This window comes from Haliotis asinina, chromosome 11, assembly GCF_037392515.1.
Source record: "Haliotis asinina isolate JCU_RB_2024 chromosome 11, JCU_Hal_asi_v2, whole genome shotgun sequence".
Classification (NCBI taxonomy): Eukaryota; Metazoa; Mollusca; class Gastropoda; order Lepetellida; family Haliotidae; genus Haliotis; species Haliotis asinina.
In genome coordinates this window covers 43,404,016-43,431,227 of record NC_090290.1, presented here as the reverse complement: position 1 = coordinate 43,431,227, position 27,212 = coordinate 43,404,016, and the positions used below count along the sequence as shown (strand labels likewise).

The 27,212-nt window shown below is 39.4% G+C and overlaps 2 protein-coding genes and 1 pseudogene across 6 annotated transcripts; 2 read left to right on the top strand and 1 right to left on the bottom strand.

The window, feature by feature from the left end:
• Nucleotides 1–855: 855 nt before the first annotated feature.
• Nucleotides 856–11,188, top strand: LOC137256285 (uncharacterized). 3 transcript variants are annotated; one of them, XM_067794027.1, is made up of 7 exons: nucleotides 856–887; nucleotides 2,429–2,611; nucleotides 3,787–3,907; nucleotides 5,116–5,175; nucleotides 6,648–6,809; nucleotides 7,537–7,621; nucleotides 9,551–11,188. In XM_067794027.1, the coding sequence occupies exons 2-7, from the start codon at nucleotides 2,445–2,447 to the stop codon at nucleotides 9,865–9,867; spliced, it is 912 nt and encodes a 303-aa protein (XP_067650128.1). In that variant the 5' UTR covers nucleotides 856–887; nucleotides 2,429–2,444; the 3' UTR covers nucleotides 9,868–11,188. The 3 variants fall into 3 exon arrangements, with proteins under 3 accessions (XP_067650128.1, XP_067650130.1, XP_067650129.1); XM_067794029.1 differs by having other exon boundaries at nucleotides 868–983; XM_067794028.1 differs by having other exon boundaries at nucleotides 876–1,108.
• Nucleotides 10,479–27,081, bottom strand: LOC137256286 (histidine protein methyltransferase 1 homolog). 3 transcript variants are annotated; one of them, XM_067794031.1, is made up of 10 exons: nucleotides 27,016–27,081; nucleotides 17,728–17,809; nucleotides 17,137–17,222; nucleotides 16,267–16,405; nucleotides 15,431–15,519; nucleotides 14,400–14,474; nucleotides 13,979–14,112; nucleotides 12,939–13,037; nucleotides 11,611–11,726; nucleotides 10,479–11,123 (listed from the first exon to the last, which is right to left on the bottom strand). In XM_067794031.1, the coding sequence occupies exons 2-10, from the start codon at nucleotides 17,780–17,782 to the stop codon at nucleotides 11,080–11,082; spliced, it is 837 nt and encodes a 278-aa protein (XP_067650132.1). In that variant the 5' UTR covers nucleotides 17,783–17,809; nucleotides 27,016–27,081; the 3' UTR covers nucleotides 10,479–11,079. The 3 variants fall into 3 exon arrangements, with proteins under 3 accessions (XP_067650132.1, XP_067650131.1, XP_067650133.1); XM_067794030.1 differs by lacking the exon at nucleotides 27,016–27,081 and having other exon boundaries at nucleotides 17,728–17,883; XM_067794032.1 differs by lacking the exon at nucleotides 27,016–27,081 and having other exon boundaries at nucleotides 16,267–16,418; nucleotides 17,728–17,844.
• On the top strand, nucleotides 20,083–22,594 carry LOC137255449 (uncharacterized protein KIAA1958-like; annotated as a pseudogene).
• Nucleotides 27,082–27,212: the final 131 nt, after the last annotated feature.

Genomic DNA, 27,212 nt, shown 5'->3' with positions numbered 1-27,212 from the left:
CACACGTCTGATACCAAGTCATTTACTAGTTTAATGAAAATGGTATTGCAAGGAAGGTCGTTTAGTATCCTCTGTATATATATATATATATATATGTGTGTGTGTGAGTGTGTGTGTGTCTGTCTGTCTGTGTGTGTGTGTGTCTGTCTGTCTGTGTGTGTGCACTCATTTACACACACCTGCATATATATGTAAGACTGTGCGGTAATACCGGTATATCGCAGTACGCTTTTCAAAAGATACCTGTTGCAATATCCTTTCTGAGAACCGGTATATACATTGGGTAAAGAACATATCACAGTTTTTGAGGTTATATTTATGGCTCAAATCAAAATCTTCACAAACTGCTATTCACAACAATTGTTTCCTTCCTTATTCAACGGCATACCGTTATGTTATAAATTATACATAAAAACGGAAAAATACAATCCTGACTATGCAGCCTCGTTTTGAGATTACTGTTATCAGAATCCTGACTGTATAATATAGAAACTTAGGGACCTATAATATAGAAAATATGATTGCCATGCACAAATTGTGGAACTCACTGTCAAACACCTTTAAGTTACCAATATATCACAATACGAATCGCAATACGGGCACGTGGATCGCAATATATTGCAATATAATAATTATTTACTTGCTGATACACAGCCCAATATTTAAGTTCAATTGTATCTTTAGTATCAGTGTGTATTCATCTTTCTGTTGTTTTCACAACTTTAACTCAAATTATACACTTTAATGTTTGAAAAAATATGTTGTGAATTTCTCTATTTTGTAAGTTTGGGGAATTGATCTTTTTTTCAGCAAATCGTGTGTGTCAACAGTGGAATGTGAGACTAACACGAGTAACCTCCCTTCGCAGGACTTCCCCTACCAGAAAGGTTCGTCTGGAGCGGTCAGCTGTTTGCCCAGCTGAAAACATGACTTACATACAGACTGGTGCACGGCAAAGTCACCATCATTTGAGAATTTGCGCTGTAGGCAAAGTTTTCACGTGTGGAGTAATCATTGCCAGTTATAGCTAACAAGAACAACCTTGCGTCGTTCACGTGTCACTGTTCCGATAGAGCATTATTGGAAAACAGGCCAACCGCCGGGACGGGTGGGTGATGAGTTGGACCCTGTTAACTTTCTCAGTACCCGGACCCGTTATGATCATGTGATTAAACAATGTAATGTTTTATTATTTCATGATTACAAGGTTGTATTTTCTGAAGATTTAGGCATAATCACAGTCACTTTTCTTTAATCAAAGAGGTATACGTCAACATGGGGACGTTACCTTGTACGTACATTAGAGGAGGAGTGTTCATGCTTATCCTTAAAAATCATCATCACCCCACAATGCCATTAATTATGGGCGGTCCCTTAACTCCTGCCATTACTTGCTGGCATGGTCAAAGTTCTACACTGCTCTCAGCAATGTTCCACCTATATGGTGGCAGTCTGTTAATAATCGAGTCTGGACCTGACAGTCTAGTGATCAACAGCATGAGCATCAGCTAGTCTACGCCATTAAGATACAATGATGTGTCAACCAAGTCGGCAGGCCTGACCACCCAATCCCATTAGCCACCTCTTATATGACAAGAATGTATTAGTGAAGATCAATTATAACCTGGATCTTCATAGGGTTTATTGACCCGAGGTAATTTCAAGATGGCTGCTCAGGTGGCCATATGTAAAATCTGAATTACTCAGTTTAGACTTTTGTTATTCCCCGTAACTCGTTTTGCAGGGGGTATTAAAGTGCACCCCGTCCGTCCATCTGTGCCTCTGTCAATCCATCCACATTTATCTTTTCTGCATCAGAACACCAAAACCATTCAATATTTGACACATAGATTGGTCTAGTGGTGTAGTGGTGCTTTTTGGTAGTTTTGGAATTCAGAATGAAATATTTTTGGCATTTCCATGGCAACAAGTGTGACTTAGACTGAAATTGGAGGTAATGCAGATTATTATTGATGACAGTGTCTTCTTGTTTAATTATTGAATGGGAAAGGTATCATGGTGAAGAATTTTACAGATGAGTTACTTTTAGTATCTTCTACCAAGCTGTTATGTATAGTGTGGCATCCAAAAAGCGTCCAGATCTGGGGTGTTGAAATAATAACAAATAATAACAAATATCATTGACAAATAGTAATTGGTTGTTATCACCATACTAACTGTTTCTTAATTTTGCATCAAGCAGTCTTTTCATTTTCCTGTCATTTTGAGGGGGCCTAACTTGCTTATCTAATCAAATGGGTGACTGCATGTAATCTTTCAAAAGGATATATAGAATTTGGTTGAACAAGGTATGAATACTTAGAATACAAGTGGAACAGAGGTAATCAGTTGGCCATTTTCAGTGGGAACAAATTGTTTACAGTTGTTAGGTACTTTCTACTTGTAATTTCCTTTTGTTGTATTTCAGTAGTGAGAACTTCCACATGATGTCACGCAGAAAAGTGGATCTTGTTGTCAAACTTGGTGGAAGTGCAATCACGAACAAAAATGAACTGGAAGTTCTCAAACAAGCAGAACTCGACAAAGCCGCCTTGTTGATTGAAGAGTGTGTTAAGAAAAACATGATCTGCGTAGTTGTACATGGAGCAGGGTAGGGATGCATCTTCCAGAATTCTTGCTTTAGTCTGCCGGTGGTGCAGGTACTTAACACCATGGGTTGATCGAGAGGGGAAGTTCAGGGGCTTTTGAAAATGACTTACGACCACATTGAAGATATATATGTTTCTGCATTTGCGGGGCCAAAGGGGGTTCAGAGGGTTCAAACCCTCTCAAACCCTTTAAAAATTCCTGGATCCGCCCATGAGTACCCCATACTTAAAGTGATCTCTTGGAAAATTATTTTTTCTAAATATCAATATTCAATATTCACTAGACAATTCTGTGGATTTGTAAGTTGAAAAGGTCTCTTGCAATCTAAATAAGTGTGAGTGAGTGAGTTGGGTTTTACGCTAGTAATCAACAACATGAGCACTGATCTGTACAACTGTGATACAATGACATGTCAACCAAGTCAGCTAACCTGATTACCAGATCCTTTTAGTCGGCTCATGCTACAAGCATGGGTTCTGAAGATCAACTGCAACCCAGATCTTCACCGATGAAAACTAATATGAAATTAGAAGGGTGTTTATGTAGCAGGGCATGGAATCATGCAAGATATCCTTACCATGTCAACTTACTGACTGGGGCTAAAACCTCTTTGGTCATGTGGAGAAGGGTCCGACTTCAAATCAGTATGTCCGTGGTTTGAATCTGCTTGAGTCTTTGACATATTATGTTCTCTACACTAGCATCCAAAATAGGACTGACCACATTCATATTGAATTTCACCAGAATATGTCTCAATGCCCTCCTGTGTGCCCCAGGACATGCCTCCTGTTGATCAGAACTGTGGAATTGTCCCTCAGATGACATCCTTACATTGTCATATTACTGACCGGGTCAACCTCTGCAGCCCTGCAGAATGTCTGTGTATCAAATGCCAGAACTGGAAATTTTATGTCCGCAACACATAGATTCATTTTGCTGGTTTATTTATCCTTTTATGTGATACTAATCTTAGATTCTGTTTCTTAGTCGTCAGAGAATACATTACAGAATTCGACTCAAATATAAATGAATTTTGATTGTTACAGACTCCTCCCAAACTGACATTAATCTAAGCTCCATTTGGACCTATTCTGTTTGGCAGGTGTGTGTGTGTCTGTGTGTCTCACAACTATATGTTTTAAACTAAATGTTCATCAAATTCTATGGTATCAACAGATCCTTTGGCCATCATCAAGCAAAGCAGTACAAGGTCAACTCCGGCTTTGTTCTTCTGGAGGCTGAGGAAGCACACACTGCAAGGATGGGCTTTTGTCAAACACACAAATCCGTTGCCAAGGTAACACTTTCAAACTTCCTCAACTGACCTTGCTGACAGTGATTTCAGGGTAGCTTCATGCTTGATGTGTAAGTCTTCCATCATACATTCTGAGTTCAATACCTGACATGGTTTAATCATGTTGTGACTAGGGCTGGGATGGGAGATTCAGATGCCTGGGACAAGTTTGGGGGGAGGGGAAGGGGAGGGTAATGAGTTGGATCCAGGTACCCCTCTCAGTGCCCAGGCCTGTTACGATCATGTGAGTATTAGATTAAATTATTACTCGCCCGTGAAAGATACTGCAGTGTAATATTTTTAACGGCAATATTGCACAAGTGTAATACCACTTGACATATGACGGTCAAAATGGTTTAAAGTTGTGACATCACAATGCCAATGCCGATGTCGCAATTTTGTTAGACCTTGCTTGACTCGCGGAAAGCTGAGAGTCCTTACTCTGTAGGGAATTTCACGGCAGTTTCTGTCAAGTTATGTTGGCGAGTAATAAACAGAATACTAAGCTCGCTTTCGCTCGTTTGATACCAAATCATTAACTCGTTTAATAAAAATGGTATTACACAGAAGGTCGTTTAGTATCCTCTATCAATGTAGTATGTTATTCCCATATGATTGAAAGGTTGCATTGTCTTTGAAGCCTGAGACATAATTGTGCAGTCACCTGGTTTGAATATGTTGTTGAGCCAAGCTGAAGGATATATGGCCATTTCCTACAAATTTGATGTCAGGAGTGTAAATAATAGGTATCCAGGCAGGTTAGGGAGTGGTGTACCCAGGTGGAAAATTTGGACCCATCCCATTGTGACATCTAGCCATCATCAGGAATAAATATCTAGTGGTGCACCAAGACCGCTATTCAGTGAAATCTGCTGCAAATGTTAGTAAGGCTGTCAGTCTGCTTATAGCTAACATGATAGTTTAGGAGGCTTGTAGTGTTTTTATCTCATCATGGCATAAATGCTCACAGCAGTGAGGAAAACTGAAATATACTGAAAAGCTAAAGAAACACAAGTTTCCCAAGAAATAACATAGAAATGAAATCTCATAAAAGTAAGCATTCATGTTTATGTCTTCTATTTAAGATTCAACAAAAACAGTTGCGTTTCTTTTGCTATTCATTATAGCTAGATTTCTTAAAAGGCTATAATGAAAATTCAGGTTTCAAGATGGATCATGGAAAAATACAGACAGCTTAACATCTGTTTCAGCTGAATACTCTTGTGGTCAATAGCCTGATACAACACAACATTGCTGCCGTTCCCTGCTCAGTGAGTATGTGGAATTTACTTTGGTAACTGGTCCCAGGCCAACACAGCGTTGCAACTGTACATCCATTAATTTACTTATGAAGAAAAGCATCCCTTTCAGGGTGGCTATGCAACACGTTATTCACACAGGGTTGATTCTGTTGAGATAGAATGGCAACTGTAGTTAGTTAATCCAGGTTTCCAATGTTCATGTACATAGGTACCATTATTGAAAAAAAAAACGTGCTTACACATGATTTTGGCCAAAAAATAAATATTATTTTCAAATTCTTTTCAAAAAGGTCTCAAATACTATCTAAATATAAAAGCTTTGTGACCTGTCTGGCTTACTGAAACAAACTGGGCCCTTATTCTCGAAACGCTCGTAGCCCTAAAAATTCTTAACTTTGATCATAGCCAGTGTGTTAAGTATGGGCTTAAGAAGTTCGTAGGGCTACGAACGTTTCAAGAATAGCTAGCCTGGTTTGTTGATGTTTCATTAAGGCGGTTGGGTAGCCTGGTGGTGGAGTGTTTGCTCATCATGCCGAAGACCCTGATTTCGTTCCAGCATGGGTGTAATGTGCGAAAACCATTTTTGGTGTCCCATGTCATCATCTTTTCAAATGTTGTAAAAGGTGGTGTAAAGACACTTGATTTTTTATTACTGCTGGACAAACTGTTTCGTCCAACATGTGTCAAAATATGATCCCTGAATGAACATCAATCATGGTCAATTTTTGCTAAAGAATGACATAACTTGGGTATTAAAACAATGTAAAATTGGAAAAGAAGTTTTAATAGATTCACAGAAAGTACAAACTGGAACAGTTTCGTTTCATTCCACAATGGTGAAATCTGGAATTTAGAGCCTCTGAATGCTGAAACATTATGCCAATGTGAAGAATAGTATCCTGTCAAGCAAATGCTTTAACTGCTGGGCTACCCCTCTGCCCCCTAAATCAACTGATGGGAATCAGAAACCAAATCCACTTTTGATTATTGGAGGAATTGTGTTGAACATTTACTGATTATAATCGAAAGTATTTGTTTTACAATCGAGAATTTATTTCATTCCTTCTTTCGATCAATTTTCGATTTTTTTCAATCATTGGAACAACACCCCCAAAAGTAGTGTTGGGAATGAGAAACCAAATCCACAATCGATTATAATAGGTAATAGGACTTGTTTTGAACAATTATCGATTATAATCGAAATTATTTGTTTTACAATAAAGAATTATTTTCAATCCTTTCGATTGATTTTTTGTTATTTTTGATCATCGGAACACCGCCCCCTGAAACTAGTGTTGGGAATGAGAAACCAAATCCACAATCAATTATTGTAGGACTTCTGGACGATTATCGATTATAATTGAAAAATTCTGATTAAGTCAAAAATATTTTTTGTACAATCAAGTATTATTTTTATTCCTTCTTTCAATCAATTTTCAATTACCAGAACACAACCACCTGAGACAAAGCAACTGTTTCAGCCCTGCAGCTCATGGGTGACAAGTAATAAGAAGGTGGTGTCAACTGGTCTAGAAACATTGAGTCATTTGCTGGATGCTGGCTTCATCCCTGTCATGCATGGAGACACTGTCCGTGACACCAACATCGGAGGTTGTATCCTCAGCGGGGATACCATCATCAAGGTTACCCTACACTTACTCTCTAAATTAGGACAAGTCTGTAGAGATTTGGGCCCCGTCAAGGTCTGGGGAAGAATAGGCCTTCTACAACCCTTGCTTGCCACAAAAGGTGACTGTGCTTGTCATAAGAGGTGACTAACTGGGATTGGGTGTTCAGGTTTGCTGACTTGGTTGACATGTCATTAGCTCCTAATTGCACAGATCAATGCTCATGCTGTTGATCACTGGATTATCTGGTCTAGACTCGATTATTTACAGACAGCTGTCATGTAGCTGGACTATTGCCAAGAGCAGCATAAAATTATACTCACTCACTCACTCATTGTGGAGATTTGGGGTTGGAAAATGTCCATGGCAACCATGGCTGGTCAAACAAGGCAGCTGATTGGAGGGCTGGCTGGACAGTGACTTGGTTGATCGTGTGGCATCATGCACTGGTTGTGTTCATTGTTGCTCAAAGTATCAATCGGGGCAGTGGGGTAGCCTAGTGGTTAAAGTGTTTGCTCATCAGCCCAAAGACCTGAGTTCAGTTCCCCACATGGGTTCAGTGTGTGAAGCCCATTTCTGGTGTCCCCCACTGATTTTGAACAGCCCAAGACCCCATTATTTTTCAGGAATGGAGAGTTACTCGGAGATTACCTTCTACTGAATTGAAATCTACAGGTTTGGCTAAATTTCAGTTGAAATGTGTTCCTGCAGTGTGTATACACATGTCAGTTTCATGTTTCAGACTTTGTGTGATGTGTTCACCGTCAAGCATGTTGTGTTCCTCACTGACGTTGATGGTATCTATGACCGACCTCCAGACCAGACAGGTATTTGGGTCGGGATGGAGGGTGTGTGTGTGTGTGTGTGTGTGTGTGTGTGTGTGTGGAGGGGTCAGTGATGTATTACTCTTAATATGCAAGTCAGCAATTTTCCAGCTGTATATATCATGGCAGCCTGCATCTCATTCTCTCTGACTTACAAACCACGGTATTGAAGCTTTGATTCAAACCTAGAACAGTTGTTTTGTGATGCAGGTACGATGGTATAGAAAATTTCCAATTACACATTGAAAAATAATTGCTGTGGATTAACAATTATTACACATTTAAAAATGTTAGCTATGCAAAACGTTTAAAGCATATGCGGACAGAGTATATTCATGAAAATATACTTGCATCATGAAAAAGACATAAATTGCTGTCAAGTTGTACTGTTAGTATATGACTAGTGTTGTTCCGTCAATAAAGGGTAAGTGAATTTTTATGAAATCATTTCCATATATGTAAGTTGGTTTTATACCTGTTAAACTACTCAGTGATGTATACTTAGGCAAGTAAAATCACCGAAGAACCCACATATTTGAAACGGTGGGTAATGGAAAATGAAATACCCACTCAACATTCATAATACCCACTCCAAAAAAAATACATTGGCTACAGTATCCACATGAGCTGGACCTTATCTGTAATTCTTTGACAGTAGAGTGTGTATGTTTCAGTGATAATTAAAGATCAGTTATGACTGATGGATGCCCTGTTCCTCTAAGTTTAGTAAAGGTTAGTTTTTCAAAATGGCAGATGTGTTAATGGGTTTGTGTGATCAGAGTTTTTCAGATGACATTACAGATGACTGAATGGTTCAGTTACAATTAAAGATCAGTCATGACTGATGGACAGTTTCCATTCATGTGAGGGAAGAGTTTTATTTTCAAAATGGCCACCATTACAGGTCTGAGCCTTGATTTTCGATAAATACAGTTTTTTTTATCTCCATTCTACTGAGACAAAATTAACCCATTTGGTGTTTCCGAGGACAGTGAGAGACGCTGCAATGATTGTGTTCTGTGTTGTAGACGAGTTGAAGACCTGATTAAGTCTAAGGAAACACAAACAGTCCAGCACTAGCCTGCTGAAATGTTTTGGTAATTCATGTGCTCGCACAGTATTTTGGGGGTTTTTTTTGTAGTAGTAATTTGTATTGCACGTAATGGGAAAACATTGATATCTGATGACATTGTGGGGTAGAGATTTAATTGGTGCGTTTGTATAAGGCCAGACCAAGTTTCTTGTTTTACAGATCCACCTGCTGTATTTTTTCAAGAATTAGAAAAAAATAAAAGTGAATTTTCCCCCTTCAAAAAATAAAATCCTACGCTTTCATAGGCCAAAATTTTTATGTAAAGTGACAAGAAACTCTATTTTAAGATTATTTTTCGCACCATATACACTTCACAGTCAAAATTAAAATACTCAGAGTACTTAACTGGAATATTGCTTTGATAGCTAATTCTATTTTTTTTTTTTCCCTCCTGCCGTTGTGTTTGCGGAGGACAAAAATCCGTAAAACAAGAAATACAATTGGTCAGGCCTCATGTAGTGACTTTGATATAGATTGACCACCCTTAGCTCATCACCGTATTTCATGTAACACTTATTATCCTGGGGCCCTTTTCACAAAACTCTTGTAAGCTTAAGTTCTCAAAACATTTTTTTGTAGCATTTGTACCTGGCATACAGTAACATAAGTGCAAATGCTGTGAGAAAAGTTACAAGATCTTAGGCTTACGAGAGTTTTGTGAAACGGGGCCCTGGGCCTAGATTTTCAAAGCTCTCTTAGCGCTAAGACAGTCGTAAGTGTCATACATTAACATTAATTACTATCCTAACGCTAAGAGAGCTTCGAAAATCCAGGCCCTGACTCATCTGCTGCAGAGGTCCACAATCGAACTATATAATTCTGCATCTTTTTTACAACAGGTGCTGTTTTACTACCTTGTATTGGCATAGAGAAAGATGGATCTATTAAGACTGGTTCATCAATATCTTCATCTGATGCTGATGGCGTGACTGCTACTGATGGAAAGGATGGACAGACAATATCAACTTCTACTTCTCCATACGACGTTACTGGTGGAGTCCAGCTCAAGATCGATACTGCACGGGACATTGTTGTAGCTACAGAGGGGAGAACTAAAGTTCATGTGTGCAGGATTGGTTCTGACTCTTCTCACAAGATTTGTCTCGGTCAGGATGGAGGATCATTCATTGGAACAAAAATAGTGTTCCGAGGATGATACCAGCTCTTAAAACATCATTTCCACATCAGTAGTGAAAATAAGTCACTATTTCATGATGCAAGAACTTGCCATTTCATATTCTGCTGACTCATGAAGATCTGGTTTAGAATTGATCTTCATTAACTCATGTTTGTCATTAGAGGCTAACAGGATGAGGTGGTCAGGCTTGCTTACCTGGTTGAAATGTCATCGTGTCCAAATTGCACAGATCGATGCCCATGCTGTTTGTCACTGGACTGTCTCGTCCAGTCTCGATTATTTACACACTGCTGTCATATAGCTGGAATATTGCTGAGAGCAACATTAAACAACAACCAAACCCTATCATATTCTGTGGTGAATTTCAACAAAATAATTTTGCCTGTGAAATCTATTGCTTGGCATTGACTTTGACACACATTGTTGAACAAAAACTGGTAGGCTTATTGTCTTCGACAGCCTGCCTCTCCCCAGGATACTGAATGGTCTTTGTCCATTCAAATCACATCTACAATTTCAGCTCACATTTAATGGATGTTCCAAGACATTGACTGACCTGTCCATCTGTTGTCAGGTCGTCCAAACATCATTCCATACAGCTGAGAGGCAGACAACTGACAACAATGGCAAACAATGAATCAGGCATTTAATTTCATTCTCAGGAACTACAGGGTGATGGGATAGCCTAGGGGTTATGGTGTTCGCTCGTCACACTGAAGACCTGGCTTCAGTTTTCCCACGGATTTTAATTTGACAGTTTTTATTATAAATTGTGTGTTTATGATACTTATTCTATCTCACATTTTGCACCCTCGCTCTTATGTTCAACAACTGAGAAGAAACTAACTGTAAACGAAGTTTTCGGTCTCTCTGAACGTCTCACCCGAACACACCTCAGCTGCTCCAGTATCTGGACAGGATGCATGCTTCTCCTGAGAGTATGGAGCTTGTCTTCTGGTTGATCATCTGGTCCCACTGTCTTGCCTCTTTTCGCATTAGGCTGCTGACTTGAGATATGATAAGCTTCATAATGTGGGGAACCCATTTCTGATGTCCCCAAACATGATATTGCTGAAACAACTGCATAAAACCCAACTCACCCTTTCATGAGTGGCAAATTAGGGCTATGCATGTCCTCAGATTAATCTATGAGAGCCTTTATTTGCATTATGTACAGTGTATGCTGTATGTACAGTATGGTACAGTATGTACAACCATGGTGGGATCTTGTCAAGATGCCTTCCGTGTTACCTGTAAGATCTCCCTTGGCACACCTGTAAAGAAAATAAAGGTAAAAATCTTAAATGTGTAAAATAGAAAAAAAGTTGAATTTATCCTATCATTGTATTTCCTGTCATTTTTTGTTGTTTTAAGCCACTCTCAGCCATATTCCAGCTATATGATGGCTGTCTGAAAACAGTCAAGTCCTCACCAAAAAATCAGGGCCTAGGTAACACAAAACTCACATAGTGATAAGACAGCCATATGTGCCATACATTAACACTAACAATCAGGGCCTAGACTTTCAAAGGTCTCTTAATGTTAAGATAGTCGTAAGTTGACTAACAGGATTGGGTGGTCAGACTCTATGACATGGTTCACATGTGTCCCAATTGTGCAGATCGATGCTCATGCTGTTGATCACTTGATTTTCTGGTCCACACTTGATTATTTACAGACTGACACCATATAGTTGGAATATTGCAGAGTACGCCATAAAACTAAACCCACTCACTCATTCAGATATTATTATGTTCTCACCTGCTTTTATCTCCAGACACACCTGGCTGGTGAAGACATTCTCCTTTATGAGGAATGCCTCAAACAGTCGTGTTCCCCCTCCAACACCAAAGTAGGTGGACTTGGCTGCTAGGTAGCTGGACAATGTTCAGGCAAATACAGTGAAACAACATTCTTGTTAGTTAAATGACGGGTAGACTTCCACCTTTCTGACTGGCCCACATGGTCACATGACAGCTTTGATGTTAAGCGATGCCAACCACACTACATCACAAGATATAACTATCCAAGCACCTCTCGTGGCTAAAAATAGATTTGGGCTATTCCAGCTGTACTGTGTGCGTCACACTAGATAAAGAAGCGATAGGAATCGCTTCATCCCTGTGACTATGCTGGTTTAGAGTTACATTCCATCTGTATCAAAATGGCAGATGACACGACACCACGAAGATTCATGACTGTCAGTACTTTTGTCATATAATGAAACAGTTATTGACTTCAGCTCAGTTGATCCAATGATTTATTGACCTTGGACATGTGATTTTCACCAAGCCGAAACAGTATCACATGTCCAAGGTTGATAAATCACTGGATCAACCTCACAGTACACGTCCAAAATACTTGTGCACCGTTTAAAATAAGCATGAAAATCAAAGTGTCATGTAAGTATACAGGTCTTTACATTTAAGTACGACAGCAGTTAAACCTTAAGGCCACCAGGACTTAGTAAAGTCTGCCCAGCATAATGAGCTTAAGGCTGTCCCCAATAAACTCAATAACTACCCCTCAGACTATGCTAAAAATCCTCAGTCAATTTCCTCTTCAATACCCTACCTCACTCCATGCTTTTGTCTATAGTTCTGACAATCGTCCATTCCATAACATACATTAAATACTTTGTACACTTTAAAAACACAAGTTCATACTTAATGTTATTTCATTTTCATTTTCTTTTATACATTATAAAAATCATAAACCTGCTTAATTGCTGTTATTTATACTGGGCTAGTAAAAACAAATTCCAGTCACTTTAAACAAAAAGAAGATGTTGCTTCACCACATCCAAAATCTGCCATTATCTTGGCATTAGGGTAACTGATCTTGGTTGAATGGGATATTACCTGTGTCAGTAAGAGACTGTGATTCCAGGATGCTTTAAGTACCATTTCAGCAGCTTCAAAACTGGACACCCAAACATTTACAGGGATTTGATCCTGGACCTACAGGGTGACAAGCAAATGTTAACGGAACATCAAGCATTATCATGCAGCATCTAGACATTGCCATAGGCACCAGAATTAAGCACAGACCCTCCTTAAAGAAGACAAAACTAAGTTGTTCGTGGATACATGGTTCCATTCTGCTTGAGGAGTTTCTGGAATGCCTGATGAAGTTTGCTGTAGCTCCTGGTGTTGTAGATTGTTTCTGCTGTCAGGATTATGTCATACCTGAAACAGGCCAGGAATGTTCATGAAGTACAGACAGACCATGCAATATTTATCTACATAAATTTCTGTGCCTCCCTACTCAATGGAGCCATTTGGTGACAGAACCTTCAAGCACGCTGCATCACTTCAGATGTGCCCCTTCTTTGACTACTATTAAATGTGGCCTAAAAGCCCATATCTGTTTAATAATCACTGACAACTGACCATCCATTTCTTGTATACACCTAGGGCATTCCCTGTGCACTGTGCATTTCTGTGCCATGTAAGTATCATCATTATCATTATATGTTAGGCTCAGTCATGTTTTCTCCTGAAAGTGGATACAAGAAGTTATCACCTGCATTTTTCAGAACCTCCAGATAACTGATTCTAATAATGTTAGGTTATAAATATGATAATTTCAAAATAATATGTATTTTGTTAATTCATCCTACCCACCCAGCTCAAACTCTAGAAGTCAGATGATCAATCCCAAAATGCTACACGCATCTAGTTCTATTTAATCTTACACCTTATGATATACATTGCCATCCATGAACAAGTGGCCACTATTGTCTACAAATGAATAAGAAAACAAGCACCATTGTTGTACTGGGACCATTGTTTTCACCACTGCAAGCTGTTGTATATAGGAGTGTCTAATCCTATCCCTCACCCTAAACCAAACCATAAACATAACTGTACACCTAACCCGGAACCTTGGCACCAGTATAAGTAAATCTATCCAGGAAACATAACAGTGAACCATTTAACAAAGAGTTTGATACTTCTGCTTAACTGACATATTCCTGTCAAATGCACTTCGTCACCCTGGTAACAAACAATGGAACACCATCATCCTGGTAACAATAAACAATAGAACACCATCACCCTGCTAACAACAAACAATGGAACACCATCACCCTGGTAACAATAAACAATGGAACACTGCACCAACTCACCGCATCTCTTTATCATCAGTACAGATTGTTGAGGGGAGAGAACTCCAATCTCCAGAAAAGAATCGACACTTGCAGCTTGAACACTGGTTAAGTTCAACATTTGGAATTGTGATATTTTCAACCACTTCGGGGTTCTGAAACAACAGGAAATCTGTTCACCAGAAAACCTAGACAGCATAGACAGAATAATCACTGGATTGTCTGGTCCAGAATGGATTAACTGCAGCGGTTTATTAATGTAATGTAATCATTCACACATTGAAAATACCTGAACGCTTTGGGCATATTTTATTATATACTTTTCAAACAATGGAAACAGGAGTTAAACAGCATGCAGCAAACACAACAATACTTGGTGACAAAAACTGAAAATCAGTGATCGGTACTCCTGTACCAAGGGCCAATATCCCCCTCCACTTACGTAATCCTGAAAGTCAACTACCGCTGCTCCTTTGTGCATAGCAGTCAGCCCTGGGAGACCTGCTCCACATCCCAGCTGAAATAAACCCATACAGTCATCTCATGAACATCAAATCTTATACACCAACCCCTGCCTCTTTGTGATTCAGAAGATAAATTGAAACATATTTTACAAAAGGAATGTTCAATTTTTGGCTAGTAGGGGTGATGATGATTTTAAGGGGGTAGTCATCAAATTAATTGTAATTTTAGAGGATAGTCATTCACATTGTACATACAACTCCATAAAAATCATCATCAACCCCTACCCCATTCTCTTCCCACAGCGATTACTCCTGTCATATCTTCCTATGTAACCTCTGTTCTAATACGGCCCTTTCATGGTGCGAGTGTTCAAGACTCGCGATTGGAGGCGTTCAGATTTAGTTGTGCAATCAGAGACGTTGTTTCAAGAGTGATCATTCGCATGATCTCAGTAATTTCCGAATGCATCTGGAAAACTTGCCACTACCAGTTTTAGTATCTACAAACACATGATGGCGATTGATCCCTGCACTCTCTAGTGCCAGTTTCTGATTTTCAGTTAAACATGAAATACCGAATCTTTCCTTCGCACGTTGATGAACCAACTCCATCGGGGCTACCATATTGGCGCTATGTCTATTTAACGCCTGTTCTGATTCGATAGTAACAAGGGAGATAATTCCTGTTGCGATTTTTTGCCACAAGGGGATTTCTCAATGACCGGGAAATATGGCCATACTAGAACAAAGGTTACGTAGAAAGATATGACAGGAGTAACCTCTGTCGGAAGCGACTCTCCCCATCCCAACCCAGCGCCATAAATTATGAATGGTCCCTAGATAAAGAGAAAATGACAGTGGATTTAGAATAATATGCACATGCAATAGAAACTTTTTTTTCTGCACAATAAAACTGGCATTAATCCAGACATGCTGCTGTTTAATCTTAAACACAACCTTTAGTCCCCTTTTTGTGTAAATGCCAATCAAAAACTTAACTAGCTCTCACCTCTAACACATGTAACCCTTTACAATCAATGTTGTGATTGATGAGATACTCTGCTAAATCTACACCACACTCCCATATCTTCAGGCCACCTGTAACCGCAATAATGAGACACCATTATCATGTTTCGTTATTTGCATCAGTGTTACTGTGCACAACCAATTCCCTCACGTTATTAAAGGATCAATGGATATCCATGTCAGGACTGTCATAAGAGGTAACTAACAGGATCAGGATGACAGGTTCATTAACTTGCTGATGCATGTCATTGTGTCAAAAATGCACAGAACGATGCTTATTTTGTCAATCACTGGACTGTCTGGTCCAGACCTAATTATTTACAGACTGCCTTCATTTAGGAAAACAAGGTTCAGACGATATTCAACTTGTTTATTGCAATGAGTGTGACATTTCAGTGTAGGTTCTAACACCGTTGTCAATTCATAGTAGGAATAAGGTTTTGAGTATGTATACTTCCATGACTTCAACAAAATCATTTTACTATCCTGGGAATCCTGTTTATTAAAACCAATGTTTTACTTGAGATCCTTGGTCTCAAAACAGACTTGGGTAATTCCCTGGCTGCCTTAAGCTGATCATACGTCATTCAAAAGGAGTTTAACAACCCGATACTTTGATATTACTGCAATCATCTCTCAGTCATGAATAGTCTGAGAAAGACGGGGGGGATCCTCAACTTCTCTTGATACACAAGAGATGGTCCTATTACAGGAATAAAACTTATTACATTTATGGACTTAAGTTTTGATGAACCTGATCTGATGACATTGATATCTTTCTTGTTGATAATAATTGTATATTTTGGCAGCTATGGCTACCTTCATAAACTCCAGGAACAAGATCCGAGTCTGTTGTAACTTGCAGAGCTGAGCTGCTGACGTTGACATCTTGCTGACGGATCACTCGAAATACAACACCACATATGTTGTGTTCAGTTGTGCTCAGATCACCAACATTCTGAAAACACACACTGCTAGCGTTAGTCATGATCTGAGCATGAGCAAGTCTGTGAATGACTTTATCATCGTTTCATCGTACTATCTCTAATCCAGAATCATAAACATGAAACTTATAATGGAAGCTAGTACCTCTCAGGAATGGCAACAGGTGAAAGTTATTTCAGCTGAAAATCAACTTGGGGTTTGGCAGCCACAGTCCCCCAACCGGATCCAGGGTGGGTCAACATCAATTGATTTGAAATTACATCAGCAGATTTCTGCAGATTTGCAGGAAATTGCCATCCCTGATCTTTAACAGTATCAGATAAAAACATAACTGACTGACAACTTAATTTTCTTTCTATATTTCTCTATTTCTGTCTTGATGCTGATATCTTTCTCAAGCCAATAACTTCCATTTTCTTCATTCTTCCAAAGCAACATTTCAGTACAAATTCATTTGCATGTCATTCACAATCTTTGGAATATGCTGTCCAGGTCATACAAATCCCTTTTTCGCAGGAATTTATTAAAATGTTTTGTAGAATGATGCATAATCAACAAGGCTGAAGGGCCTCATTATCCCACACATACAACCTCCATAGACATAAGAGGAATCACATGTCAAGTACACTTTGAATATTTGTTGGAGGAAAGCTGGTGAGGCTGACCTCCCAGAAATGCATTGAGAATTGCTGACCAGTGATTATTTAAGACTGTTGACAAGTCATTCACACTTGCCATGATTACCTGTGTTGTGTTCCGTGAGATTTCTTGTGAAGGTAGAGCTTTAGAATCATCTTGAGTTACAAAGCTGGCTGAATTGTCTAAATGAGCTACAAATAAGTCAAAAAGTCAACATAAATATGTTATTGTCATACCCACTGCCCATGGCATTTTGTACATGACATGCATGGAGTTAGGGGCGTTCAATCTTAACCTAAATTCGGGTAGGGGGTTTGGGAAGGGGGGCATTCACATTGTACATGCTTCTGCATACGAATCTGTAATTCACTCATAATTTACACCAGCAATATTCGTGCAGACTGTAAATAATCGAGGCTAATCCCCAGGCAAGTGATTGAAATCATGAGCATCCTTCAACTGCGGATATAATAAGAAATTATGATTTGCATAATTACTTATGCATCAATTTCTAGCCGTATTGTTACATACACAGTGAAGGCAAATCTTTTCGCTGTATCCGAATTAGAATTTAGGGGAGGTTTCGACTGGTAGAGGTATATTCGTCAGGACAACGGTGAATTAATGATAGCAATAATTCAGTCTTTATCCTCCCACGATTTAATGAATACCTAAAAGCATAAGTCATGTATTTACCCGTTTCATCGATGGTATCATCTGAAGGGTTGGAAAAATTAAATTTAAAGGACATCGTTCCTGTGCAATATTTACGAATCGTCTATATACACGACGTCGTGTATATTGTGGTACAATATACACGACTGGATAATTTCCTTCCCCGCTTTGCAAGACGCGCTGTGATTGGTAGATCGCTTGTACACCGGTTACAAGCCCTTGTGCCGTCGGAGGACAAGCGCTACATTGAACTGGGCCCTGTCTCGTATTCTATTATTGCAATATTATATTTTTGGTTCTCGAATGTCTTTTTAAATAAATTATCAGTTACATATTATTCCCAATCAAGATATTCCGTCATATTGTCCAATAGTAGGGGCTACGGAACTGATCTCCACAATGTAATCAGGCAGAGAGAGAGAGAGAGAGAGAGAGAGAGAGAGAGAGAGAGAGAGAGAGAGAGAGAGAGACGCATATTACACGAATACATTTCTCAGTTGGAAAGTAGAACATGCCTCCACCTTAACAGTACTCACTATTAAATTTTGAAAGTGCTACTGTTTATACTTGTACTTTAATGCACTTTCACCAAACCGTAAGCAGACATTACCACCAATATTCATTCAAATCCATGATATGTTTACCTTTGAAAATCTCCTCACAAGATGAAGGGGTCTTGTATCAGGCTTACATATACATCCAGTGCTTAAAGTGTCAAGAATGTACACGATCAGTTATAATGATAATGGCCATAAGTAGTACATGCTAGAGATACAAATATTTTGTTTTGTAAATTCTGTGGAAACGCTGTGCTTAATATGTCACGAATGGTCATGATGAACATAGTACCATATTTATTATTTACTATTTATTACTTACTTTCTTCTTATATCTCTGTTGAACTTGTAATAAATATACTGAATAAACATAACCGTTTGTCTAATTGATTCCTCTGGACTGATCCATTGGTATCAGCTTGGGCATTAGTTATGCACTGAACCAGACATGTTGATGCTTTAAGGCTATATAAAAGAGTGAAATATTATTTGTGAGCGTAACAATTTTTATTGTCATTTTAAAAATAATAAGTTTGACTTTGCCTCGTCCCGTTCATACATTTGTCCATTATAAGAATCAGTGTCTGTAAGAACGAGTTGTACTGAATCTACAACTCATTAACATGTGCTAAACTTTCCAAGCGGTATTTCTGAGAGAGAAAAAATAAAAACGTTTCCCTCTCTCGTCACCTTTTTTTCTATCAAAAATTAAAAAACAAGGTCCAACCGCCCTCGTCACGTTTGAAAAACATGTGCCCGAGAAACGTTTAATTATTTTTCTGCAGCCTAAACTGGTGTTATACAAAGGTATCCGCTGCAGTAGGTATCTTGTGCGACACTAGAGTATTGATTATAGAAGGTAAGTAGTGCGTATAAGCTATCCATAATCTGTCATACAGACCCAAAAATACATAAATATGTCCAAGAAAACCCATGCAAGTGTAGAATATGTGGCAAGTCTATATTTTCACAGTTTCATAATATGTATTGTGTCTGGGGGTTTGGGGCGGGCGCATTGCATTGTTTCTTTAAACATATTTTATTCATGAAAATATACAAGTCATGAATGGACGAACGTCGCTCCCATGTTAAAATATAGAGATACAAGCAAGTATAGAATGAGCTGACACAATATTAATAATGATACAATTGCTATATATCAGCATATATCAGCTGGGACGCATACAGTGCTTTGTCCAATTTTACTGCGCATTCCTGAACCCGTAACTAAGTGTTTGCACGTATTTCACTGTCCATCATCTGGTCATCTGCCAACGGATTCTTGTATTCTTTTAAGCGTACAGGGTCGTGTACTGTACACTAGGATTTGTGACAACACTTAAAGCGTCAGTATAGTTGGGCTCGATACCGACACCTCAAACTTGCTAGATCACGAGCCTGGTGCCTCAACCAGTTCGCCCACCATGCACGCACACGCTGTTACCATAAATGTGTTCATGCTGAATCCCTTTAAATAGAAGAATGAATTTAGTTATAATTAGATGTATTAATTGCATGTGGAGAAACAGTAATGTATGGCATTATGTATAGGAGAATGTCCGAAACCTCGCTATTATTTTCGCACGTGAAGCTTGTTCGAGGCCGTTAGGCCGAGACAAGTTTCACGTGCGAAAATAATAGCGAGGTTCACGAGCCAAACTAATGGAGGACTGTTCTAGCTGTACATGGCCATGACCAAAAGTGTCGTTCAAACACGCAAATAAACGTGCTCAACTATGGGAGGGCGGTGGTTATATATTCACGTACATCATGACACGTACATCAGTGAACATCGTGGGACGCGGTAGGCCTATGCAGTATGAGTGATTCCGACATCGACGTGTTTGTTACACAACACCGTTTCACAGACACTTTTGAGGTTGACGTTAATTCAGATTTTGAGATGTTATTAAATTCTGATTGTAATTATAATGCACTTCCTAACTTTGACGTGGGAAAATGTGAACTGGTTGATCTTGAAGCTTTTTCTTCTGGTTCTGATACTGATTTGTACAAAGCAAGCCAAGAGATTGAATCCAACCTTTTTAATATGTTGCCCTGTAACCCTCCCCCGCAAGTGACGTGAAAAGAACCCCCGACACCTGAAACTCCAGAACATAGCGTAGATTTTAATTCAGCAAGGTTTGGCCAGCCAGCATCAGATTTTGACATTAAGAAATTGTGCGACTCAGCATATTCATCGAATACTGAAAGCAAGAGTAAGTGGGCACTTCGTTTGTATCAAGTGTGGGTGAGAGAACGGCGTAAGAGGGGTAGGAGAGAGGATATGGATTTAAACCCTGGCATTATGCCACTGGCTCAGAAGGAATTTGAACTAAATAAAACTTGATGTTTTTCATAGCTGAGGTCAGAAATCAGAAGGGCGAGGAATATCGTGGAAATACGCTTTACGAAATTGTCTCTTCTCTTTCTCAGAAGAAATGGACGCATTTAAACCTTTTCGAGTCTTACTTCTTTCAGGGATTAAGGTCTTTGTTAGATGCAAGAATGAAGTCGCTGGCTAGACACGGAATTGGAATAGAGAAAAGACAGGCTGAAGTGATCAGTGTAGATAAGGAGGACGTGTTGTGGGAGAAGGAGATCTTAGGGGAGCACAGTCCGCAACAGCTATTAGATACAGTGATGTACCTCATTGGCCTCAATTGTGCTCCTAGAGAAGGCGATGAGCATAGGTATCTCAGAACGGGTCCAAACTCACAGTTCGAAATAACAGTAGGTGTAGATGGGTCAAAACGTCTCAGATACATGGAGGATGTATCGAAAACCAAAAGAGGTGGCTTAAAACATCGAAAGTGTCAAAGAAAATGTGTCTACGTCTCCCAGAATTTAGTGCCTTGTCCAGCTTTATGAAAAATACGTGTCACTCATGTGAGTTATCAATGGATTTGGCAGGAAAATATGCTTCCTGATATATCTTCATAGTTTGTATAGACGTCGGAGTCTTATGAGCTACGCGCAGAATTAGTTTCATCTGCTCTACCTTTTACAAACCAAATGGGTTTAGTCATTGCCGTATACAGCGCATGCTTCTCGTAAAACTCTTTCTGCTCCAGTCCATCTTATCCTTGTTTGCTAGTAAGAAGCGACTAACGGGTCGAGTGTTCAGGTTCGCTGACTTGTTTGACGCACATAATCGTATATTAATTCCAATTGCTCATGTTACTGATCACTTGTTTGTCCAGACTCGATTATTCACAGACCGCCGCCATGACGCTACAATATTGTTGAGTGCGACGTAAAAGTAGACTCACTCACTAACGCATAATTAAAATGAGATGCTTAAATCTATGCAAGGGACAGTATCATTAATCACTTTAACTATACTATGTTTCACTCTTTGGAGACCCGTGAAGGTCCCGGGGTAGAATAAGCCTTCAGAAACCCATGCTTGCGATAAAGGGCGACTCAGCTTGTCGTAAGAGACTAACGGGATCGGATGGTCCGGCTCGCTGACTTGGTTGGCACATGTCATCGGTTCCCAATTGCGCAGATCGATACTCATGTTGTTGATCACTGGATTGTCTGGTCCAGACTCGATTATTTACAGACCGCCGCCATATAGCTGGAATATTGCTGAGTGCGGCGTAAAACTAAACTCCCTCCCTTCACACTTTGGAAACGTGTGTTTATGGTAATTACATTTGAAAATTGATCCTATTTTAAGACCTAAAGACGGAAAGTGCACCGCATTTTACTTGAGGCCTCTGAAATTTATTCGAAGAGATGCGTGGTATGCAGATATTCCGGTTAGGTTGCACCCTTTGAGAGGCACTGTCGGACGACTGTGTAAAATGGCAGGATTTGGTGGATTTTATTCAAATCATTCACTGAGGGCGACTACAGTAACACGTCTCTATGATTCTGGCCTAGACAAGCAGCTGATAGCTGAGAGGACAGGACACAAGTCTCTGGCAATCTGAAGCTACAAGGCATGGCTAGCTGATACATTTGAATGTTGTTTGTATTGTTTGCTTTTCCGAAATATAAAGAATGAAAATCGTTCAGTGTGCGCATAAGAAAAATCTCAAGGGAACTATTTCCATAACCTATAATTCATTCCTTTATTGTAGAGGACCTCAGCAGAGATGGAAGCCCGCGTATATGGTGTCATTCAGAGGAAGTCCAGTAAAAGTACATGCGCGGCTCTATCGACAGTCAGCAAGCCTACTGAGACAGACACGGCACCGTCACCAACAGCCGCACCAGTTTTGACCACCACCAACAAGAGTGATGACGGCACTGCTTCGGAAAAGGAACGTGATTTGAAACTTGTTCTGAGGGACGGTGTTGTCTTGTCGCTGACATTCTGAGTTGAGAATAAACGTTATACCGGCCATGACATAATCTATTGTTATTTATTAAGACAGTTGAGAACATAAAACGCATTCCCTGGTGTAAGGTCGTCCGGGAATTTGTCACAACATAATTTTGTGCAAATCCTGCTGTATTATGGGAGGGTCATGGCTCTTCTTGAACTATGGGAGTGTAATCATTCTAGGAAAACTATGGGACGATTTGATATTTATACTCCAACTATTGGAGAGTCAGCAAAATGATTACATCTATTCAAATGTCAAGAACGTTCACGTAACTTTGTTTTAAGTATGACAATTAGAGAAGCATGAACTGTCCTTGTTATGTCTGTCAACGCTATCGGCATTCAAATCATGTTGCAATTTAACGGAGAATGGATAACTTGACATAGTCTTGGTGTATTAAAAGAAACAGTTTTCTGCTCAACGTTCTGTTTTTTTTCAATCAGGTAAGTATCATCTGGCATATGTCGTCGTTTTACATGTAACTTTTTGCAGTTATGAAATTCACCTGAGGTTATATAAAGGTGATAAATAAATGCTCTGACAGTAATGAGTTTTGACTTCGATATAGGTACCACTTGCAGAATACCACTAGGTCCTTCTGTCGATCTGCACTAGTCACCACTGGATACTTATGGTTGCCAATATGAGGACGCATGATATACGTATTCTGGATTCCATAAAGTCAACAGTGAGAGCTACAAGATACATTTCACACTGGCGGTAAGTACTAACAATTTGACCTCTTCCGTTACATCCACCTAAAATGGTCCAACTTACAGCGTGACATAAGTATATCTGTGAGCGTTCCTGCCTCCCTGTACACTGCCGTTCTATACACAATATGGTATGTACCTGTCACAATGACATAACGGCCATTATCTTTGTTGGGTAATGCTGGTCAGGCTGAAGACGTCGGTAGTTAACTTTTCCACGATGGATTGCGAGTGAAGTCGACATTTAATTGCAAGTGAAGCCTCAATTCGACAAGACGGACCCAACAGTACCCGATACTCACGACTACGCCAATGTCACTCGTCAATTATTCGTCAACTATTTGTGATGACTATAGTCGTCAGGCAACTTTTCTTAGGTTTATTACATTTAATAGGTGTCCACTTACCTAATATTCTTTCTATTTGCCAGACTAATCATCTAATCTAATCAATCAAAATTAATATAGTGCCGTGATTCCGCAGAGGAGTACCTCTTTACTCATATGCGTTGTACATGCATATTATAAAAAACCCAGATACACAGTTTTGCTGTTGGGCTTAATAGATGCCTCGGACATTTGCCATATCTGTACCAGGCTATGTTCTTGGGAACAGTCTGTAGAACACAACCAATACGTGGACAGGGCACAAATCACATTACGTTTAGGGGCATGTCATGTCCAGTTCCTGGTATTTTGCCCACAGCAATCATTTATGTGTTTTATACAAAAATATATATCATCGTAAATGTACTGAATGTGAAACGCTACTGTGTCTACATTATGCATACCTTTCAAAATATATATATTACAGGGAGTTCATGAAAAAAAACGATATCCTGGGGATGCATGCTGGACACAAAAAGAAGTGCCCTGTAGCCTACAGGCGGATGGAAGTAGCTGTGGCGTATTTGTTCTTATGGTAAAGTGGTTCCTAAAAACAATAAATACAAAAACAAAAAAGAGCTGCAATACAGAAATCGGCTGTAATAAAAACACTCTTGACACATCCATTGAGAAGTCTATCTACAATTCAGTACACATTTCTGTTGTGAAGTGGGCAAACTAAAATGAGTGGAGTCTTGAAACACACCTTGCTTATTTGTCAGTATGCTTCAGAATGCTGTGACGGTACTCATTGGCATGTCGTGTTGTGTATTCCGACAGTGTCACTGCGAGTACTTCAGGGGAATTGCAGCCGCTACATTTGTGGAGAAAATGAAGGACAATCGAGACACTCTTTGCGACCTACCATTTTGTAGTGATCCCCCCGAAAGGCAAAAGAAACATCAGTGGGTCTTCTGCGGTGGTTGTGGCCGTTGGTGCCATTTCGTTTGTGCTGGAATTGAAGAGCAACTGAAAGGCCGATACATGTGTCCACTTTGCTCTATAGTATGAACCCCGTCTTGTTTACATTCGTCACTGGTGAATGACTGGATGTTTTATATACAATGTGTGACTGCAGAAGATTTGTCACTCAGAACGTAGACATACATGTAGTTCTATTATTATTTGGTGCTGGTGCTATTTAAGTGATAACCCTACTGTATGTGATGGTTTTCAAACGCACATCGTGGGCTATATTGTCGCAAATTTTGTTATATCGCGACGCGTTTGCAGACCCTGAAATATGCGAAGGTGTAAACAACGATATACCTTTGCAAATGTTCAAATACAGTAGGGATATCACTGAAATCACACCGTAAACACGTCATGAATCTTATATGACTGGAAATCATGTCACTGTCATTTCACCTGTTTGATATTCTAGCTATGTGAGCGACATTCCACCATTGTGATATTCCACTTGTATGAGTGTCATTGCACCTGTATCGGTGCTGTCCCACTTGCATGAGTGTCATTCCACCTGATATTCCACCAGCACGAGCATTCTACCAGTATGAGTGTCGCACCTATATAAGTGTTGTCCCACCTGCATGAGCATCATTCCACTTATATGGGTCTTGTCCTACCTATGTCGGTGTTGTCACACCTGTATGAGTGTTGTTCTACCTGCATGGGTGTTTTTCCAGCTGCACAGGGGTTGTCCCACCTATATGAGTGTCATTCCGCATATATGTTTGTTGTCCCACCTGTACTGTATTCGTGTCTTCTATTATAATATTGTCATATTGCATAAGTGTATTCCATGACATGTTAAGACTTATTTGGACTAAAATATGTCACATACTTGTCATTCTGTGTTATAGAGTTTCTCTCTTAATACACACATGCACCCGCTGCGTTGTAGAGTTTATCTCCTAATACACACAGGTACCCGCTGCCTTGAAGATTTTATATCCTGAGACTCACGGGTACCCGCTTCCTTGGGTGGTATATATCCTAACACGCAGATACCCGCATCCTTGTAGACTTAACTCCTCATACACACATGTACCTGTTGCGTTGTAGGTTTATCTCCTAATACACACAAGTACCCGCTGCGTAGTAGAATTTGTCTCCTAATACACACTGATACCCGGTTGATGTAACCGTTGCCTTGGTTACTTATTTCTCCTAAAATAAACAGAGGCATCTGCGGCCTTGTAGAGTTTTATCGCCTGATACATTTAGAGATGTCAGCTGCCTAGTATGGTTTTATCTCTTAACACTCGCATTTACCCTGTGTTTGGTAGAGTTTTGTCCCCAAACACACTCAAAGGAAATTGCCTTGTAGATTTTTTTCTCCTAACACAGACATGGGACACGGTGCCTTTCTCCTAAGACATATATAGAGAAACTGTTTTCTAAAGTGTCACGTGCTTTTACAATATGTACATACATTAAATATATAAGCACTTGGGCTGTATGGCCAGAATATCACAGCTTTACAATAAAGTAAGAGAAAACAATCACATGGAAGTTATAACCACGTTGACGCACGCATGCACACAATAATGCTCTTCCTCACTCATACACTCTCCCATGCATACACGCAATCAATCATTTACACAGATTAGCAATCGGATAATCACACGCTCACATACACAATCACAAGCTTATTGTGGTTTCAGGGTGGTTTATTCCTTATTACATATTCATTAATTAATTACTTAGTTCCCACCAGGTGTGTACTTTGTCATCTGACATATACAGGGGTAACCGCTGCTTTTTAGCATTTCATCTCCAAACATATGTAACTGCTGACCAGCTGCCTTGCAGAGCTTATTGCCTTTCTATAAGGGAAAATACCACATTTAATACTTACGGAAAATAAATCTTTTGTTGCAGATATCGTATTGTTTGTTACAGATATGCTGAATATATGAGCATGTACAAATATGTTGAAAATAACACTTGTACGAATATTGAATGAACTTAGTTTGTGTTAGATTTTATTTATAAATTTAAAAAATCGCAGCACAAAATATATCTGCATGCAAGATTAGTAATAATTAAATTCATTTCACAAAGTCTTATAAAAAGCCCCGAAAATATATCTACACAGCATTTGTACCATAACTTCAAATTTTAGACAGAAATTTGAGTCGACACTGGTAGTGACGCAAAAAAACTTCAGTATCAATTATTATGCTACCATATATTAAATTAGTTAATTGCAGGGTGAATGGCACCATTATATAAAAGGACCGTCGTGCATATAACAGACTTATATACACGACATTGTCTTGTCGTGTATATAAGAGCATTATATACACGATGTCGTGTATATAGCCACAGCCCAATATTTATTATGAACGACAAACACGTGTCAAGCCTCTTGTTTACATCTGCGAAGAATTTAAGACGAACGACGTTATTGGGTGTAATGCCGGGCAGAGTATCCAATAAAACGGAACAAGAGAAACACGACGAACTTGAAACGCATTCGAAAGTTTTATTGGATCCCTGATCAAGGTTTGACCAATCACATTTCTTTTCTCTCAAAACCGTCGA